The sequence below is a fragment of the Podarcis cretensis genome (genome assembly GCF_951804945.1).
Source record: "Podarcis cretensis genome assembly, chromosome: 4".
NCBI lineage: Eukaryota > Metazoa > Chordata > Lepidosauria > Squamata > Lacertidae > Podarcis > Podarcis cretensis.
Window position 1 is genome coordinate 13,066,960 of NC_137173.1, and position 19,246 is coordinate 13,086,205.

Sequence of the window (19,246 nt, forward strand, 5' to 3'; positions counted from 1 at the left end):
CGCTATCCTTTCTCTGCAGTAACAGCTCACACTTTAACTTCATTCTGTATCACAGTAGTTCCACAGAGAGTCCACCTATGCTCAGCTTCTAGATTTGAAGAGCATTGGACTTTGACAAGGAAGACCTGAAGTCCAGAGCTCTACAAGTCACAAAGTCCCCTGGACGACATTTGGTTCAATGTTTTCTCTGTGCTTGATTGACTTTACAGGGTTGTCAATCTAACACTGGATAAGTCCCCTTCAAGCTCCCTGGCAGAAGGGGTAGTCAAGAAAGAAAGAATTTTGCAGTGCTTCATCGCATGGGATAACAGCTCAATAATCTCGTCATTTATATTCACGGGGTCCTGATCCCTGACGACAGCCCGTAACAGATGCTTTAGAGGAAAGAGGAAGGTAACCCCAATGTGGGTAATTAAATAACAGCTTGCCCCACTTTGGAGTTGTGTTATGCCCTCAGGCACGAGGGGGGAGTTTACCTGAAGTCATCACTAAAGAAACCATATGGTGTGGCTATGGCCATATAGACCAATTAAATTCTTCCAAACTGTCCTAGGAGTTTCATTAGTGAAAGTATTATTTGTATACTGAAAGAGCTTTTCGTATATAAAAAAGTTCCTGCAAAACTGCTGTGATAGCCAAGGAATATAACTGAAATGAGTCAAAGATGCTGTCATGGAAGGTTTGGAGGACGCAGCAGTCAGGAAGCAGAAGAAGAAGCTTTATAGAAAGGGAAGGGTTGTAGAAGGTCCCAAATTCAATCCTCAGCATCTCCGGGTATGGATGGGAGAGTTCAGGGCCTGAAATCCTGGAGAGCCACTGTCAGTCAGAGAAGACAATACTGAACTAGATAGACAAAGGGTAGCTTCCTATGTTCCCAAATAGCAAATCACAAGCTCCACCAAGACACAACTAAGTCTAGCGTCACCTAGTGACTAAATGACATACAATAATAATAATAATAATAATAATAATAATTTATTATTTGTACCCCGCCCATCTGGCTGGGTTTCCCCAGCCACTCTGGGCGGCTTCCAACAAGGATGAAAAATACACTAAAATGTCACATATTAAAAACTTCCCTGAACACGGCTGCCTTCAGATGTCTTCTGAATGTCAGGTAGTTGTTTATTGCTTTGACATCTGATGGGAGGGCATTCCACAGGGTGGGCGCCACTACCGAGAAGGCCCTCTGCCTGGTTCCCTGTAACTTGACCTCTCGCAGTGAGGGAACCGCCAGAAGGCCCTCGGAGCTGGACCTCAGTGTCCGGGCAGAACGATGGGGGAGGAGACGCTCCTTCAGGTATACTGGACCGAGGCCATTTAGGGCTTTATCATTATCCACGTGGATGTCTGTACATTTTGAAGGGTGCAAGACAAAACAGCAAATCTAAAAGGAAGATTGTGCTGCACATCTGGGTAGTATGAACGGCATTTTTTTTTTTTGGAAGCACAGCATACTGTTTCCCAAATATTACCTTGCAAAATCCTGAGCATCACAGCCCACTGGGCACTCAATTAGATTCATTTTTGCCTGCCTAAGATTATGACAATGGGGGTGAAGGTGGAATGTTCAATATTTGGCAGAACACAAAATATATGGGTGGTATATGGGTCAGATTGATAGATGGCACATTTTACAGAAACCCTAAAAAAACCAAAACCTTTCACCTGACTGACAAAGAGAAGAAAAATCACCACCCCCTGTTCATTTACAGAAACTGTATGCTCTCCCTGCATCTGTCTTCATTTGCAGTGTCTTGCCCACATCCTCAAGGCTCCTTCTAAAGGAATCAGAAGAGTGAGCTCACTGTAACTAATATCCAGGCATTCAAGGCTCTCTGTACAAGCAAACTGGTAGCTGAGCCAGGAAAGAAGCAAGCACCGCAAGCAGGCAGGAACACAAGAAGCTAATTTAAGTCCAGTTCAGACCACTGGTCCATCTAGATCAGGACTGTGTACGCCTAGCTTGGCTCCACCAAGCTACAACTCCAGGCTTCAGTGTCTGGCTGACCCTTGGGAAATTCATACATTCACTTGACCACTTTTGTGTCCTTGCTGAGGCTGGGGACTATACCTGGGACTCTTGGCATGCAAAAGCCAGAGAAGAATTGGGGTGGTGTATAATTTAGCAGGGGATAGTGCTCAACTCATCCCCAGAATTAGGTTACTTCCATTTGATACAGTGGATTTGCCAGGATGTGTTAATGCTTAGGCAGCTCGTTGGAAATCTAAAGCATGCTATCAAGTCAGAGGAGCATGCTCCGAGGAGAATGCTTATATCCTCATGACAGATTCAGCCCACTTCAAAGCCAACTTCACTTTAACAACTTCCACAAGCTCTCCAACAGTTAAAGGTCAGCTGCCTTTTCCATTAAAGATGCATTTTTCATGGGCTTGTATCACACCAGTTTCAATTTAAGATGCTGCAGCTTGCAGCTTTGTCAGTCACAATGCAGTTCTCTTCTCCTAAGCAACAATACAATTCACATCCCAAGGCAATGGAAGGTCAGTGCAAAAAAGCAGAGAAAAGGTTTCAGTCTGCTCTGCCTTGAATGCATATAGGTTTACTGTGAATGCCATGTTCTCTGTGTTCTCAACAATAGTTGCCCTGATCGAGCTGAGAGGTACAATTAATAGTTTTATTAATGCATCCGATGAAATGTGTATATTATGTTCTTCCAAAATCCTTTATGAAAAGTCAACATTCGTCCTCTGCTTTTGGATCATAGGACTCATAGATCACACCACTTGTGGGTGGAGAGTCCATCGCTAGGCCTACAAACTTTGCTCTCTCAACTTCCTTGGACCCTGTGGAAGACTACCTTGTAACTTCTCCTGCTTCGAAGACATGCAGGAACATGCAACTACAGAATGACATGCGGGCCTTTTAAAGTTCACAGTTCTTCTAGGTGACAATGTATTCCATAGCTCAGCCAGAATGACTCACTACAAGCTGCCAGAGCCTTGTGGCAGAACAGGATTGTATTAGAGGGTAAGGTTAAGGAAATCATTGGGTGATTGCGGGGAGAAGAGCTTCAGCTGGAGGAGTAAAACTCAGAGGCAGTAAAATCAGGATTTGGAGGCAGAGTGTGATCGCCAGCAACTGGCATTCTGAAACATACCACCTCTTATTCTGAACTTAGCATATAGCCATCATACCAGTAGTCAGTGGCAGTCTTATATTACCATATAGGATATTTTCTTGGAGTTGTATCCAATATGGCACTAAGTAAGCATCCCGTGAACACAAGGATTTCTGCTTGTAAAATGGGACTTCCCCTCTCCCCCTAAATCTTTTTCTAATGGTTCTCCCAACTCTCCAGAACAGTTTTGAGGGGGGTACAGGTCATGCATGGGGAGAGGAGATGGATGGAAGTCTTGTTGCACAAGTGGAACTCCTCGAGAGGATGGGATGAATTACTTGACTACCAGCCTTGGAAAGCATGTTGGGCGGAAAGGTCTTGGAGGATTAAGAAAAATAAGAATGATTCACAAATGCTTGTCCTATTTCAACACTACCACCTAGCATGAAGGCTGTTCTCCGTAGCTGCTGACTGAGTATCTGACAGAATTTAGCCTGCATGGCTATAGCCAGGAGCAGATCAGGGATGGCATATGGTGGAGCAATAACTGGAAATGCCAGCCAATTTAAAAAGTCAGTTCAGAACATCACAGTGTGTGCTCACACAGGCTGTGGGGAAACAGTTTAGGCATGCAACTGACCATCTGCTGAACACCTGGTTGTCCACTTCAGACCCAGTTCCAAGTTACTTATAAAGGCCCTCATATTCTGATTCACTGGTCACCAATGTGGAACTCTTGAGGTCTTCCCCTGGCACCATGAAGCCTCTGAGCCACCCCCTCCCCACGGCCACGAGGCTGTGATTGTGGCTGAAAAGTACATAGAGCTGAAGGAGGAAGTTGAGTGATGCAAGCTAATTCATATCAACATTCTGTAGGCATATAATTGCACAACTCAAATCTCTCTGTCTCTTGTTTCTCTCTCTCATTTTTCTTCCTCTTTTCAAAACACTGTGCACTCCTGAGATTTATTGGGAAACAATCAATATCTCCTACAATGTTTGGTAAACAAAACAAAACAAAACATCTGGACAAAAAAAGAGAGTCCTAGCTTTGATTTTGTTCTCTAGATCTAATAATGCACACTGATTTTGCCATCAAGGCATAATCCCATATTTTATCATGCCATTCTTTAATAGACAGTATATGCAAAAGTCGCCTCCGTGCTGTAGACTGTACGACTATGGAGAAGCTCATTCAGGTGCTAATTCAAGTGTGGTACAGGGATCCGAAAATGAACAGTGACTGTTCAAAACTAGTAGACTCCATGCCAAACCGTGTTCAAATGCTACTTAAAAATAGAGGGAGTCATATCTGTTACTAATGTACATATATGTGACTTTAATCAGCGCCTGAATAAGCGTCTCCATAGTCATACAATCTACAGCACGGACACAACTTTTGCATATAGTCCACAAATTCTCAATGGGATTTACGTCTGGGGAATTCCCTGGTCAATCAAGTACCTGTATTTGCTGCTCTGTCATGAATTTCTTCACCACTTTCAATGTGTGACAGGGGGCTAGATCCTGCTGCAATATCCCTGTACCGTCAGGATACCTCTTTTCCAACTCTGGAATAACTCTCTTTCGTAGAACCTCAATATATTGTGGCAAGCACATCATTCCTTCTATTGGCTGCAGGCTTCTGACACCATAATAACTGAAACACCACCAAAACATCTTCTTTTGTGGGTGCTTGACAGACTGATTGATGTGGCATAGAAAACATGCTTTGTTTCAATTAATTTGTGTAGAAGCTAATCCCCACTTTCCTGCATATAAAATTCCACCTCTGCCAACCAATAAGGAGTCAAGTCCTTGTGGTCTTGCTTCAAAGAATCATTCTAAAGGAACAACTGGGTGCAGATATTTACCAGATCGCATCTCTAGCACAAGTTATTTGGGCACCAGAGGTAGAATATCCCACAAACACCTTGACATCATGGTCATAAAAAGAAATAACAACTGTTTGCTGCATTTTCATGACACCCAAAATCTGTTGCTGGCGGCAGCTGCCTCACTCTGCCTAATGGTAGAAATGGCCCTGGAGATACCTAAACATGAAAGGGATGTAGTAGCATGGCTATCCAGAGATGAATAGAGATACAGATCCTTCCAAGTAGAGAAGGGGAAACAATAGCATTAATCAACTCTGAATAGGCAGAAATCTGTACAGGAAATAAAAAAACAGCTGATTCAGTTCCTCCTCTGTCTGAATAGCACAGCAGCTGGTTGATATTATCAGCAGTCAAGAACTCGATGGCACTCTGAAACTTCAAATATGTGGTTGAGGCGACTCATGGGCCTATTAAGTGGCAACGTACAACCTGGAAGTCCTGTATGGAGATATACTTTAGAACAGGCATGGCCAAGCTTGGCCCTCCAGCTGTTTTGGGACTACAATTCCCATCATCCCTGACCACTGGTCCTGTTAGCTAGGGATGATGGGAGTTGTAGTCCCAAAATAGCTGGAGGGCCAAGTTTGGCCATGCCTGCTTTAGAACATAGGAGCCAGCTTCTAGGGGCTGTGGGGGCTTCAGTCCCCACAATCAAATAATTGAGGGGGTTGGGACGCCCCCCAAAGTTGATGGGTATTCCCATTCAAATGTTGTGTGTGCACTGCATCATGGGATGGATTATGTGGGGCGGGGCTTACCTGGGCCCCCACAATATTTCATTCAAGTTGGCGCCTCTTCTTTAGAAATTGAACCTGCATGCAAAGCAGGTACTTTCCACTGAGCTTTGATCCTCCCCTATCAACACATAGAGCAATTACTTTCTTTCACAAGGACAGACCTTTCAGGAGGGGACCACATAAATGGAATCAGCCTCCAATATGTCCTAGAGGAGACAGTTAAAACACAGAGAATGCTAAATCCCATGGCCATTTTGGGACAGCAGCAATTAAAATAACAGGCTTTAATTCTAAGTGGAGGCATCTTCATCTACTATGGCCCACCAAGGTCTTTTGTTTTACACCAAAAATGTTCTCCACCTAAATTCTAACAATCGTTTTGAACAAAAATTCCAGAAACTCCTCTATGAAATCCCTGACGATCAGGTCCAGCCTCTTCTCCCTTATAAGGTAAAGGTAAAGGTACCCCTGCCCGTACGGGCCAGTCTTGACAGACTCTGGGGTTGTGCGCCCATCTCACTTAAGAGGCCAGGGGCCAGCGCTGTCCGGAGACACTTCCGGGTCACGTGGCCAGCGTGACATCGCTGCTCTGGCCAGAGCCAGAGCCAGAGCCGCACACGGAAACGCCGTTTACCTTCCCGCTGGTAAGCGGTCCCTATTTATCTACTTGCACCCGGAGGTGCTTTCGAACTGCTAGGTTGGCAGGCGCTGGGACCGAGCAGCGGGAGCGCACCCTGCCGCAGGGATTCGAACCGCCGACCTTTCGATCGGCAAGCCCTAGGCGCTGAGGCTTTAACCCACAGCGCCACCTGCGTCCCTTTTCTCCCTTATAGTGGTACCTAAATGAAGCTTTCGTGGAGATGTCAGGGTTTTGAAACAAACTTGCATAAGCAAACACACAGTTAAACCCCCCACCCCACCCCAATAATTGCCATAAAATGGTTTGGAACAGAAAGGCAATTGCTCTAGAACTGAGTAGGTGTTGAGAACTATTTGTCATTGTAGATATCACTATTTATCATTGTCAGTACTCAGGTGTCAAAAGTGTCCTGGCATTGGTAACCTCAAGAGTGGATTATTGAAACATGCTCTATGTAGCGCTTTCCTTGGATTTAGACTAGAAGCTGCAGCCAGTGCACAAAGCAGCCAAAATTAATGCAGATTACTAAGGAGAAAGAGGTGTAGGAGGGGGACTGTAGTATAATGCATGATGTGAGTTCTGTGGCGGTGGTTGCTAAGACAGATTTATCCAGCAGCTAAGTGCTTTCATGGACTCTGTAAGTAGGACTCTAATGGCCATTTCTCAGCTGTCCTTGCTGTCTTACTGAATTACCCATTATCCAAGTATACAGCAAGCAGAAACATGATACTCCAAAACAGAATATCAACACAGGAGCCTAAGAAGAATCTACTGGATGCGCCCAAGGTCTCTGGGTGCAAAGGAGGGCATAGAGTGTGCTTCTTGATGGTTGCACTGAGCATCAGGGTTAAGAAAATGAGGGTGTGTTTGTGCGGGTGGGGGTGGGGGTGGAGAGATAGGTGTCAGAGCCAGGAAGATCCATCCACGGGTGAAAGGGAACTTACGAGCACAGATTGATGGACCTGTACATTTTGGTTTCTCTTTTTTCCAACCTTAAATTCAATTCAACCAATCTCCGCATGGGTTGGTGATTTTTCTGCATGAAAATCTGTAGGCATTTTCATATGCATTTCTCAGAGAACATCATGAAAAAGGCATTCAGATTACCTGAAAAGAGGCATATGCCGAGTGAAACTGTACATTAGGACAAAATTTCTTTGAATGTTTTTAACGTTCTTGTGAATGCACACACACTTCCCTTTTTCCCTTTTTGCTAATGTATGTGTGTTGGTATCCATTCTTCGGTCAGAATGAGAGACTGACGCTTCAATTTGTGCATCAGTTTGGGAGACGCAAATTTGGTAAAAAGGTAAAGGGACCCCTGACCATTAGGTCCAGTCATGATTGACTCTGGGGTTGCGGTTCAAATCTCGCTTTATTGGCCGAGGGAGCCGGCGTACAGCTTCCGGGTCATGTGGCCAGCATGGCTAAGCTGCTTCTGGTGAACCAGAGCAGTGCACGGAAACACCGTTTACTTTCCCGCCAGAGCGGTACTTATCTATCTACTTGCACTTTGAGGTGCTTTCGAACTGCTAGGTTGGCAGGAGCTGGGACCAAGCAACGGGAGCTCACTCCGTGGCGGGGATTCAAACTGCTGACCTTCTCATCGGCAAGTCCTAGGCTCTGTGGTTTAACCCACAGCGCCACCCGTGTCCCAAGCCGCCCACATTAAAATGAGAATGGAATAAATCTCTCCTTCATCTCTACCAGTCTCCATCTCACCAAAATGGAGTTTGCATTAGCAACATGCAAGCAAGGGCATTCTTAGGGCCCACCACCCAAACATGGGCCCTGGAAACCTGCCCACGAGGAAATGCCACCAAAGTCCTGGCACCTATTCTACATAGGTGAACCTGGAGGAGGGTGATAGGGCATAGCTCAGTAGGTAGAGTATCTGTCCAATCCCTGACATCTCCAGGTAGGGCTGGGGAATGTACCTGTCTGAAACCCTGGGAATCTGCAGCCAATCGCTGTAGACAACATGGAGTGGGGTGTGTGTGTGTGTGTCAGTCATCTGTCTTGGTATAAGACAGCTTCCCATGCTACTAAATTGGGAAAGGGAGATGAGTGACCTGAAGGCAAGTAACTGGCCGCCCCTCCCCATTTATTCCACGTCTTCTCATCCTTTGGCGTCGCTTGAAGGAAAAGTACTTATACATGTTCACCCTTGCCCCCTGAAATACACTTTGCCTCTTTGTTTTGCCAAGACTTACTCAAGGCACAGACAAAGCCAAGATTGCACCCTGTAGTAATCATATACTATATCATATAATACTAAATATAACCCCCCCTGCTTCCCGCAAGCTAGTTCTGAGGCTGATTCCAAATATAGGGTATTTAAACTGAAATGGCAGTGTTTTATCCATTTGCTGGAGCCTCTGCACATTTCTACATGGTCCAGCAGTTTCCGGCGCCTCTTTGTGACATTCAGGCTGGAAGAACTGCAATGGCAAGGTTGCACACTAACATTAATTGTCCTTCTGATCCAGGAGAGACAGAAGGGCTCAAGCGCTTGAAAGTGCAGGTGTGAAGTGGCAGCTGGCATGGCTCCCCCAACCCAACAGACATAAAAGGAGGACACAGAGCAACACTGAGAAGAGCGAGCAGCTGCTGAAGGCAGAAGCCCACATAACACTGTATTTGCTTTTCATCTCTGGAAAGGTCTTGAACAAGAACATGCTCATAGGAACACAAGGACAAGAACATCTTGTCCTGCATCCTGTTGTGTCAGTGGCCAACAAGGTGCCCATGGAGAGCCCAGGAGGAGGACCTGAGGGCAACAGGCGCTTGCCCAACTTGTGCTCCCCAGCTTACTGGAGGTATGGGAACAGATGGGCGTCAGTGGGAGGGAGGCAAAAGGAAGCTTGGGAGCAAAGTTATGAAAGAGAGGAGAAGAAGGCAGTGGATGATGCTGAGGATGATTATTAGAATCTCAAGGTCTATCATTACAAGCCAGGTGTAAAATAGTAGCATAGGGCATGCAATCAGTGACAGCACCCCATGACTAGCTCCTGAGATAGTCTGCATATAAAAGTATCAACACCATCCCTATTTTACCATAAACTCAATTTGTTCCCCGCTCTTTACTATAAGGTTCCAGTGCAGGTCACAACAATCTAAAATACAATGGTACCTTGGGAGTTCAACGGCTTGGCTCCCGAACAAATCGGCCCCTGAACGCCACAAACTCGGAATGGCGTGTTCCGGTTTGTGGACGTTTTTCGGAAGCCAAACATCCAGTGTGGCTTCCGATTGCATGCAGGAAGCTCCTGCAGCCAATTGGAAGCTGTGCCTTGGTTTTCGAACCATTTCGGGAATTGAATAGACTTCCGGAATGGATTAAATTTGAGAACCAAGGTACCACTGTACATTAAAACAGTTTAAAGCAATTTGCAGTCACAAGAATAGGATGGGTTCACACACCCACACACGCCAGGTGACAAAGGGCAGGGTACAAATGTGTGTCTTCAGCATTCATTGAAAGCTGCATAATTTCTGTGGGGAGTTCAATAAATTAGGGGCTGCCACAGAGAAGGCCCTCTCCCAGGCCTCTGCCACCATCCTGAGCTTTTGAGGGCAGTAGAACCCTCTTCCAATCTTAACATCTACAATGGTCTGTAGGAAAGGAAGCAATATTTCAGGTATTCCGGGCCTCAGGTGTTTAGGGCTTTAAGCACTAAAGTAGCCACACTTGAATTGGGCCCAGAAACTAACCAAACCTTCCATCTGTTGGTTTAAATGGCAGATCTGATATTGTAATGCAAAACTCAGAATGAGCGAGCCCTGTTTGATCTGGCTAATGTCCCATCTAATTAAGCATCCTGTTCTCTCAATGGCCAACCAGATGACTATGGGAAACCCCTAAGCAAGTCCTGAGTACAGCAGCTAAGCAGCGCTGCTGAGCATCTCCAGTCAGCCAGACATGCAGATATCGAGGGATCCTAAAGTGGAAGAACATGATTAGACCATTCCAGGTAAGCTTGAACCCAGGCCATCCTATTCCAGACTGGCCTACCTCACAAGGTTCTTGTGAAGACTACTGACAAACTGAATGTGCTGCACTTACGGAATGTGGTGTATAAAAATAGGTTTTATTAAATAGCTTGCTTTACAATATAAACAATCCCACACTCCAGTACAGTAGCAATTTAATCTTTTTTTGACCTGCATTCTTATCCAATTACTTCGATCTGGATTCTGTAATTTTGGGTGAATGTGTTGACTCTAAGATAATCTTTTTTAAAACAGAAACAAAAACCCTTGTAAAACCCCATTACCAGCCTCAGAAAACCCGACTCAGGGAGACTGCACTGAAAGAACACCTTTTTAATTATTGCTACAGACTTTTATAACAGCATTGCTTAGTTTTATCCTCAGTACAAAGATGCTTTGGGGTCTAATATGCTCCATTTAATGGAAAAGTAATAAAGGCATCTAACATCCTTTTCTACTTCCAATTCCAAATACTAGGGAATATACTGATAGATTTTAAAGCTAACAGTAGTGGGCATTTTTGACTGTGTGCTAGTTGGGAAACAGGACTATTAGAAACCTTTAAATACCCAGATAGAAATCATGTCAGCTTAACACCTTCTTACACTAATCAAAGTGAGTAATATGCTATTGAGGAGCAAAGGATCCTGGGAACTGTAGATGGTTAAGGGTTCTGGGAGCACACTTACCAATCAATAGCCCCCAGATTATTGGGGTGTGTGTGTGTCAATAACTGTTAACGTAGTATAAGAGTTCATAAGCATATGGTGTGGCTGTGGCCTTTGCCACCAGAGTACTTCTTCGAAAGCAGCCTTCCCCTGCCAGCAATCTCTAGATTGTAAACTTATTGAGGGCAGAGACCAGCCCTTTTTCTTTCCTGTCACTCTGCAAACTGATGGTGCTGAATACATCCTTACATGTGTAGCACAGTCCACAGCACCTTTTAAAATGTTTTCAGTTTCAGATCAGTATTTAATAATAGCAGCAGTGCTAACAACAACAACATTGCAATATTCAGTTATATTGAAATTGCATTTCCTTTACGCTTTCTCTTTCAGGAAACTGAGACCTAACCCGTCTTCCAAAATGTAACACTATAGGCAGAGAAAATGAGACTGACAAGCTGAATTTTTCAAACATTAGGCTTCATTTCCCCATACCCTGAGAGTGTTATGTTGTAACTAAGATGTGTGTTTCGTTCCTTGTGGATATATATATATATATATATATATATATATATATATATCTCACTGCACAGTCTAAGCCAACACGGCTGTACTGAAATGTGGTGTTATACTGCTTTTCTATTCATATTTTATTATTATTTAAAAAAGCATTCTACAAAGAAAACATCTATGTGCTTAGAAGGACTCTTACACTGTGCACCATCATAATACTTTATTCAGCTTTTGGTTCCTTATTCTTCTCCTCATGACATTATATTAATTCAAGTAATTAAAAAGGCACCAGAAAGATTTGGAAGGATATTGAAGCAGAAGTTTCTGAATAAGATTACAGTGACTGACAGAGAAATTGTGTGTGTGTGTGTAGTAGGGGACACACACAAGCATTTATGTATGTGGGGAGCAGATAGAGAGAAGTATAGATATTTTTCCAGTATTACTAGTCATGGAAGAATCAATGTGATTTTAGTTTTGCATTTCTCAGTTTATCTTTAGCGTAACTGAAGTAATCAAAGTATAAAGTAATCAAAACTTCACATCAAAATTACATCTTAGAGAAATAAACATATATAGGGTGATATCCAAGTAAGTTGTACTCAGAGTAGACTCATTGGAATCAATGAATTTGAGTACACTTATTTTACAGGGTCTGCTCCATGTATGACTATTGTTGGATACCACCCATATAAATCACACACACAAAAGTGAACGGGGAGAAGGAGGCTGTACGATCTTTTTACATAGATCTAAGATTTTGCAATGTAATTCATCCCCATTCCTCAGTAAATGCATCATTTAAAAAGTATACTGTACTCAAAGGACACCACACTCCATTTTTTTCCATGCAAATGTCAAATGCAGCAAAGCCACCAAACATGAGGCAAGGGAATACTTCCTATCCCCCCCCCACAAAGAAATTAGTACATTAAAAGAGAAGGAAAAAGCACACAGGAACATTGCAAGGTCTCCCATATGCCCATACTTTTAGAACGATGCCTGTGAAAAATGAACAGCGCACCTCACTTCCTTAAAAAAGCAACATCACTAAGCAGTCCTCTAGCCTTCGCTTGAAAACTTTATAATCCAAAAGGCAATGTGTGTAACTTTTCCTTTCCTTTCCCTGCCTGGACTTCGAGAGTCCATTGAGTTGGAGAGATTTAAGGGGAAAAAGCATCTCACCTGTACTGGGTGGTACCAGCTGTGGGGGCAGGTGCAATCCGTCCACCATTCCCCTCCTGCCCCTTTTGCCTTAGCTAAGGTTTTCGGGGGGCTTTTCTGCACATTGTCCCACGACGTGCTACACTTAGTCCTGGGCTGCGTCAGAGTTGGACCATGGGGTCCGGAAGCTGAGAGTGGCAATGCCTGCGGACGACAGCAGCCCCCTTGGGAGTTCTGCCGCCATCCACAGGGACAGTGGGCCTCTGTAGGCAGTGTTGGCACACCTCTGGCAAGATCGGCCCCTTCAGACCCCCTGCAGCAGCTGTGCTGCCTAGGAAGATAGGTGTTCATGTTGCACCGGTGTCAAAGTTCTTCCCAACACACGCACACCCTCCCTCTCTCTTCTTCTCTCAGCAGATGCAAAAGTCCTGTTCTGCAGAGCCTCCAAGTACCTTTGACAGCTGCTATAAGCGGAGCATCGTGGGAGCCCGGAGAGTAGAGCTGCACAGCATCATCTGCTGGCTAGTAGCTCTTTGTCAATAGATGACTCAACTCGCAGAGCAACTTGACAGCATCCCTGCTTCAGGCAGAAGCAATCAATGCTCTACACAGCTGGGTTTACAAGGCTAAACTACAAGACCCTCCACTCCCTTGTGGAATGATGAAAAGAAAGTCATAGGAGGATCCTAAGCAGGGGAAGGGAGCTACACAATTCAGTTTCTCCTCCTCCTTTTCCCAAGCAGAAAAGCCTTCCCTCCTTCTTTTTCTAAAGCAAATATGCATGCAGTTGTCATCAGAATAACCCTTCCGTAAGGAAACAGAACAGCTAGCTTATGAAAAACCAGAGGGTAATAAACAGAAGGGTCATCAAGAAACACACACACACACACACACACACACACACACACACGTATCTCATCCTTACAATCAGAAGAAAGCAGATTTGAGCATGGTTGGAAAGGAATATGTGTGCTCTGGGATTTCCAAGATAAGAAGCTCAGGTGGCGATGGTGGTAAAGGGAAGCAATGTCATGTTTTGTTTACTGTATTTCGATACTGCGCGTCTGGTTTACAGTGTAGAGTAATGGCCAACCTTCTAAGAAACATGATGCAAAAGAAAAGGGAGGGCAGAACAAAAGCCAGGCTTTCAACTCTTACACACTGCCCTGTAACAGCCACATGGAATGATCACTTTGGCAGGCAATTTGGGAAGAGGAGGAGCCAAATGCCAATTGCTCCCAGCCAAGATAGGCCTGTGTTGTCTCACTGCTACCTTTGACGCCACCAGGTGGGATGGGTGTCCATGCAGCTGCTTCCAGCAGAGCTAGCAATAAGAGCTGTCTTAACTCATCTCCTGCTGCAACGTGAAATGAATGCTTCCTGATGGCTCTGCTTGTGGCCTTTCCAGAGGTAATTGGTTGGTCACTGTGAGCACAGTGGGGCAGATGAAGGTGTCTGGTTCTGCTGCTGCAGATGCACCATGGAGGAGGAGCTTGGATTTGATATTCCGCTTTATCACTCCCCTTCAGGAGTCTCAAAGCAGCTAACATTCTCCTTTCCCTTCCTCCCCCACAACAAACACTCTGTGAGGTGAGTGGGGCTGAGAGACTTCAGAGAAGTGTGACTAGTCCAAGGACACCCAGCAGCTGCAGGTGGAGGAGCAGGGAAGCGAACCCAGTTCACCAGATTACGAGTCCACCGCTCTTAACCACTACACCACACTGGCTGCACCATTCCTCCTCTGGTCACAGTTGCGGATACACAACCTTGACTACCTGTTTTCATGCACTGCAGTTGTCTGCCAGGGATCCTCACATGATGTTGCCAACCTTCATGTCACGTTTGCAGATGTCTTTGTAACACAAAGCTGGTCTGCCAACAGACCTGGTGCCTGAAGCCAGCTCCTCATAGAGCACATCTTATGATTGCCCTCCATATTACAGATGTGAGGAATGAGGCTGAGAAAAAATTGTGTGCTTAAGGCTACTAAGTGAGTCCACAAAACAGATGCGATTCGAACTGGGTGGCTTCCTGATTTTTGCTCTCTTATTAGAAAGCATGGCATGCCGTAGTGGCTATCCGAAGAGAACTTGTGGTTTTCTAGGAAAAGAGTTGTAGAACTATAATGTGATGAAGCCGGGGATGACTCAGCTTCCCATTAAAATTTGCATTCTTCAGCAGCAGCTAATTGATTTTCGCATCCAGAATGGAGATTTATTTTTAAAACCATTTAAAGGCTGTTTGTTTGTAATACACTATTGCCAGGTTTAATGCAGATGCATAAAATGTTTGACTTAATGGTCTCTGGAAGAATTCTGTTTGGTTCAGTGATTAATAGCTCTCACATGTGTGGCAGATAAGAACTCCAGCAGAGAGTTATAATTAGCATAGGACAGATAATGAGAATTCGTAGCCCTGCAGGTGTAGCTGGACTACAACTCCCATCATCCCTGATCATTGACCATGCTGGCTGGGGTTGATGCAGAGCTGGAGTCTACCAACATTTGGAGGGCCACAGATTCTCCATACCTGCCATAGGAGAAGGGAAAACATGACCTGAGAACCATCCAGTCCTCATATTTAAACACAGATTTCTTCCTAGTCAAGGACCTCAATAATATTATTAAACCTCAATAACTAGCTGAACTGTTGGCACAAGTCCTTAGTTCCTACATCTTACTGTGAGCTTAAGTATATGTTTCTGAAATAAAAGCACAATTCCCCCATGTTTACACCTGCTGACATTTCACTCTAACCCTTCCTCTGTTATTTCCTGTGTCAGATTCTTAGAACCTGTCATCTTCTACATTCATAGCATGTATCAGTACCGCCACATAATAATGAACTGATCCATCGATCATGGTTTTGGAACCCCAGAAGTGACTTTAGTCCACATTGCCCAATTTTTTTGCTTAAAAAAGTGCATCAACCCCCCCCCCCAAAAAAAACCTCAAAAACTATATAGCATAGGGTTTTTTTATTCACACCAGTGACTTTGACATGTGCAACAATCCAGTATAGCAATGTTAATCAATACCTGAGATGTACTGTAGTAGTAGTAGTAGTAGTAGTAGTAGTAGTTGTTATTTAAGTAGAACAACCCCATTGAAAAAGATGGCAGTGGTTACCCAGACCTCCTTGCTGGTTGCAAAGTGGCCCCCATAGCTGCTCAAGCTTCAGGGCCCCCAAAATGCAGGTCCATCATGGGCTTTCCATAGTCCGAGCCAGGGATCTTTCACATTGCTTGCTACTCGGTCTTTTGTAGCAAGACACAATATTAACTGGTGGCCTAAAGATTCCTTCAAACAAGGAAGGAGACAACAGCTGGGGAGCTTCAAATTCTATGAAAAAGTCTTCAAAAGGCACCTTTGTTAGGGAAACCTCTAGTTCACGAACCACAAATCATCTATGACCTGCATTGCATAGATGACCCTTGGGTTCCCTTCCAATTCTACAATTCTGTGAATCTTATTTATTGTGCTAGAGGCTTTTCAACCATCACTGATACATTTCCGCCCTGTTCTGTGTCCAGCAAGTCAACCCTACTGAAGAACTAATTTCTCATTTCACACAGTCCGTCTCTGTGATGAAAGAGGAATCTCTAGCACCACGAACAATGCAACGTATGAGTTAAAACCATGTTTTCCACCTTGCTAGACGCTCTCATTACATAGCTTAATATCATGACGAGCATAAAAACTGTCATGTGCAATAACGGAAACACTTCATTATAGCTGTAACAATGCATTACTACATCTATTATGCAGTAATGAATTACTGCCACCAGCCACTATTGCAATACAGACCGCCCTTGGCGCAGGCACCGTGCCTTGTGCTACGTGTCTTATTTGCAATGTAACCAAAAGCATTTGCTAAAAACCATGAACCCATTTGCATGCCTGATTGGTAGCAGTACAATGTAGGGAAGATGGGTTGTGTAAGACTTTTTTTTTTGCCCATTGTACTGATTATCTGGCAATATTTGTTCTAAATTTTGGCCTTGAAGTTTCCAGTTTCTGAGCTTTGGTTTTTCCCCCCCAAAAGCAAGAATTTTGGTATTCTGATAATTTATTTTGAGGCACAATAGGCAGCTAATTTTCTTAGCGCTCTTCTAAGCCCTATGGGGGGTTCTGGATAGCATTCCCGTGTCGTCTGCGTAAAGCAGAACCGTGATGTGCTAACTTTGGAGGGTGGAAGTCGAGGTTATGGAGAGTGGTTACCAGGTTATTTAAATAAAAATTAAATAACAAAAGAGCCAGAAGGCATCCTTGCCTAACACCCTTAAATGTTTTAATGAGGTCTGTTAAGTGCCCTAGCCAGCTGCACCTGACTCTAAGGGCATTTGAATGTATATTTGAATATATGTATTTGAATGTGCTACCCGAATTAAATATATGTATTTGAATGTACTACCTGAATTAAATATTAGTAGCCTTCTATTGATGGTAGTGGCCCGAAGCTTGTCCTAGAGTCTGGTCCTGGGAACAGGCTGCTATCTGGCAATAGTTTTTGGCTATTCCACGATGTGGAGTGGAATCATAGAACTGCAGAGTTGGACAAGACCACAAGGCTTGTCTAGTCCAACCCCGTGTAATGCATGGGGTTCGAATCCACAATCCGGAGATTAAGAGTGTCATGCTCTTCTGACTGAGTTATTCCAAGATCAGGACAACTAACTAGGTACTGTCAGTTGGACATACCGTATTTTTCCGTCTATAAGACGCCCCCATGTATAAGACGTCCCCTATTTTGGGGGACTCAGATTTAAGAAAATGGGTGAGATGTATCCGTGTATAAGACGCCCCCTAATTTTTGTCACTATTTTTTTGAGGGGGGACCTAGTTTTGTACATGGAAAAATATGGTATATTCATTATGTAAGGGAAGGAGCAGAAAACAGAGCAGCAGTGGTCTCTGGAATAAGCACATCTGTCAATTTGTTTCTCCCAGTTTCTCATTTCGCCAGTCTTGAGCCCAAGTTCTCCACATTTCCACAATGAATGAAAGAAAGAAAGAAAGAAAGAAAGAAAGAAAGAAAGAAAGAAGACACTCTGCAATGTGTTCCCTCCAGGTGCCAACACTGGCACCAACAGAAGCACTGTATCTGCTAGCATCCACAAAAAGACCACCTCCTTCTCTAGAGACCCTTTCAAGTGTTGAGATCAGCAAGGGGGCCCACTGTGTGGTCCTGCCATCCTCAGAAGCTTAGGGTAGTGGTGGCCCCAAGAGGGCATTCTCTGAGGCAGCCCCTAAGTTGTGGAACTCCTTCCCCACAGAAGTACATCTAGAATGTAACCATTATATGGGTTACATTTTTTGCTGAAGGCACACTGCTTCACCTTTGACATTGATGTTTCACATCGGCCTTTGACATTGATCTTTCAACCTATCATCTATCCATCTATAAAATTCATCACATAATGCATATCCAGAACCACCAACTATCATTAGAAAAACCCAATTTGTGGTTTTAATTCAATAACAACAACAACAACAACAACAACAACAACAACAACAATAATAGAATTAGAACTCCTCCCCTTAATTTGAACTAGATATACGACTGTGTATTATGTTTTCCCTCTATCTGTCACAATATGCTTCATAGCTTAAGTCTGACCTACTTCAATTGGACAGAAAATGTCAATCAATTTGGGGTACAATTTTGTTTTTTAAAACATTGGCTAACACAAACGTCGTTCATCCATTGAAACTGCTCTAAAATCACAGCCGATCACCACAGCTACATCCATCTCCAACACCGAGCATGCAAACTAAAAATAAGCATCTAGACAAAATTGCTCTAGGCAGAACACGCATATGGGAAACAAAGGCACATCTGGGAAAATAAAAATTACTAATCAAGTTCTGAGAGGAAAAGCCAGGAGCCAGGGAAGAATAGACTCTGATGGAACAGATTTTCCCCTCCAGCCAGAAGTGCAGAAAGAAGATGGAGACTGATGAAATCGTAATCACCTTACAGTAAACTACAGTTGGATAAATAATATTTACACTTCCCTCCCAAGTTTCTCAAAATGTGGCAGTAAAATTTCATGATGTTCTGCAAAGGTATCCCAATGTTTACCAGCTCACTCTATGTGGATTTTCCCTCCACTTAAGTCTTAAGAGATAGGAAAAGAATTTGTTTGTTTTGCTTTTCACAGTGTACCAACCCAGACTTGCTGGTAGATTGAGACACAACTCCTGGTTGGATTGCTCATTTCTCCAGATTTTGCCATCCTCTGCTGGCATGCAAGAAGTGCACACAAAACTATGCATTTCGTGTTTAAAATACACATATGAAACACAGATTTTACTGGTGAATGCATTGAGGAGCACTGAAAAGCCCCCTTTAAAAAAGAAGTATGCACAAATTGTCTCCAACAGGATGGAACAGCATGTAACAGGAAGCACACATCACTTTTAATTCCATTGCATCATGAAAATAGTCCAACAAAATGAAGAGAAAGAAACTAAAAATTAGATTCAGGCCAAAAATTGAAGAAGAAAAAAGGCTAAGCTTAAATCTCAGAAAAGGATAGGTCTCGTCCCCT

The 19,246-nt window shown here is 43.8% G+C and overlaps 1 protein-coding gene across 31 annotated transcripts in view; it reads right to left on the minus strand.

Annotated features, from left to right (window-relative positions):
* DLG2 (discs large MAGUK scaffold protein 2) overlaps positions 1-19,246 on the minus strand; it is an 874,668-nt gene that overhangs the window by 330,772 nt on the left and 524,650 nt on the right. Inside the window, exon 8 of one of the 31 annotated variants that reach the window (XM_079973452.1) lies at positions 12,715-12,897. The exons of the other annotated variants lie outside the window; for them this stretch is intronic. Within the exon in view, the coding sequence (XP_079829578.1) occupies positions 12,715-12,897 (183 nt within the window). The remainder of the gene's footprint in view (positions 1-12,714; positions 12,898-19,246) is intronic. 31 annotated transcript variants of the gene reach the window in all.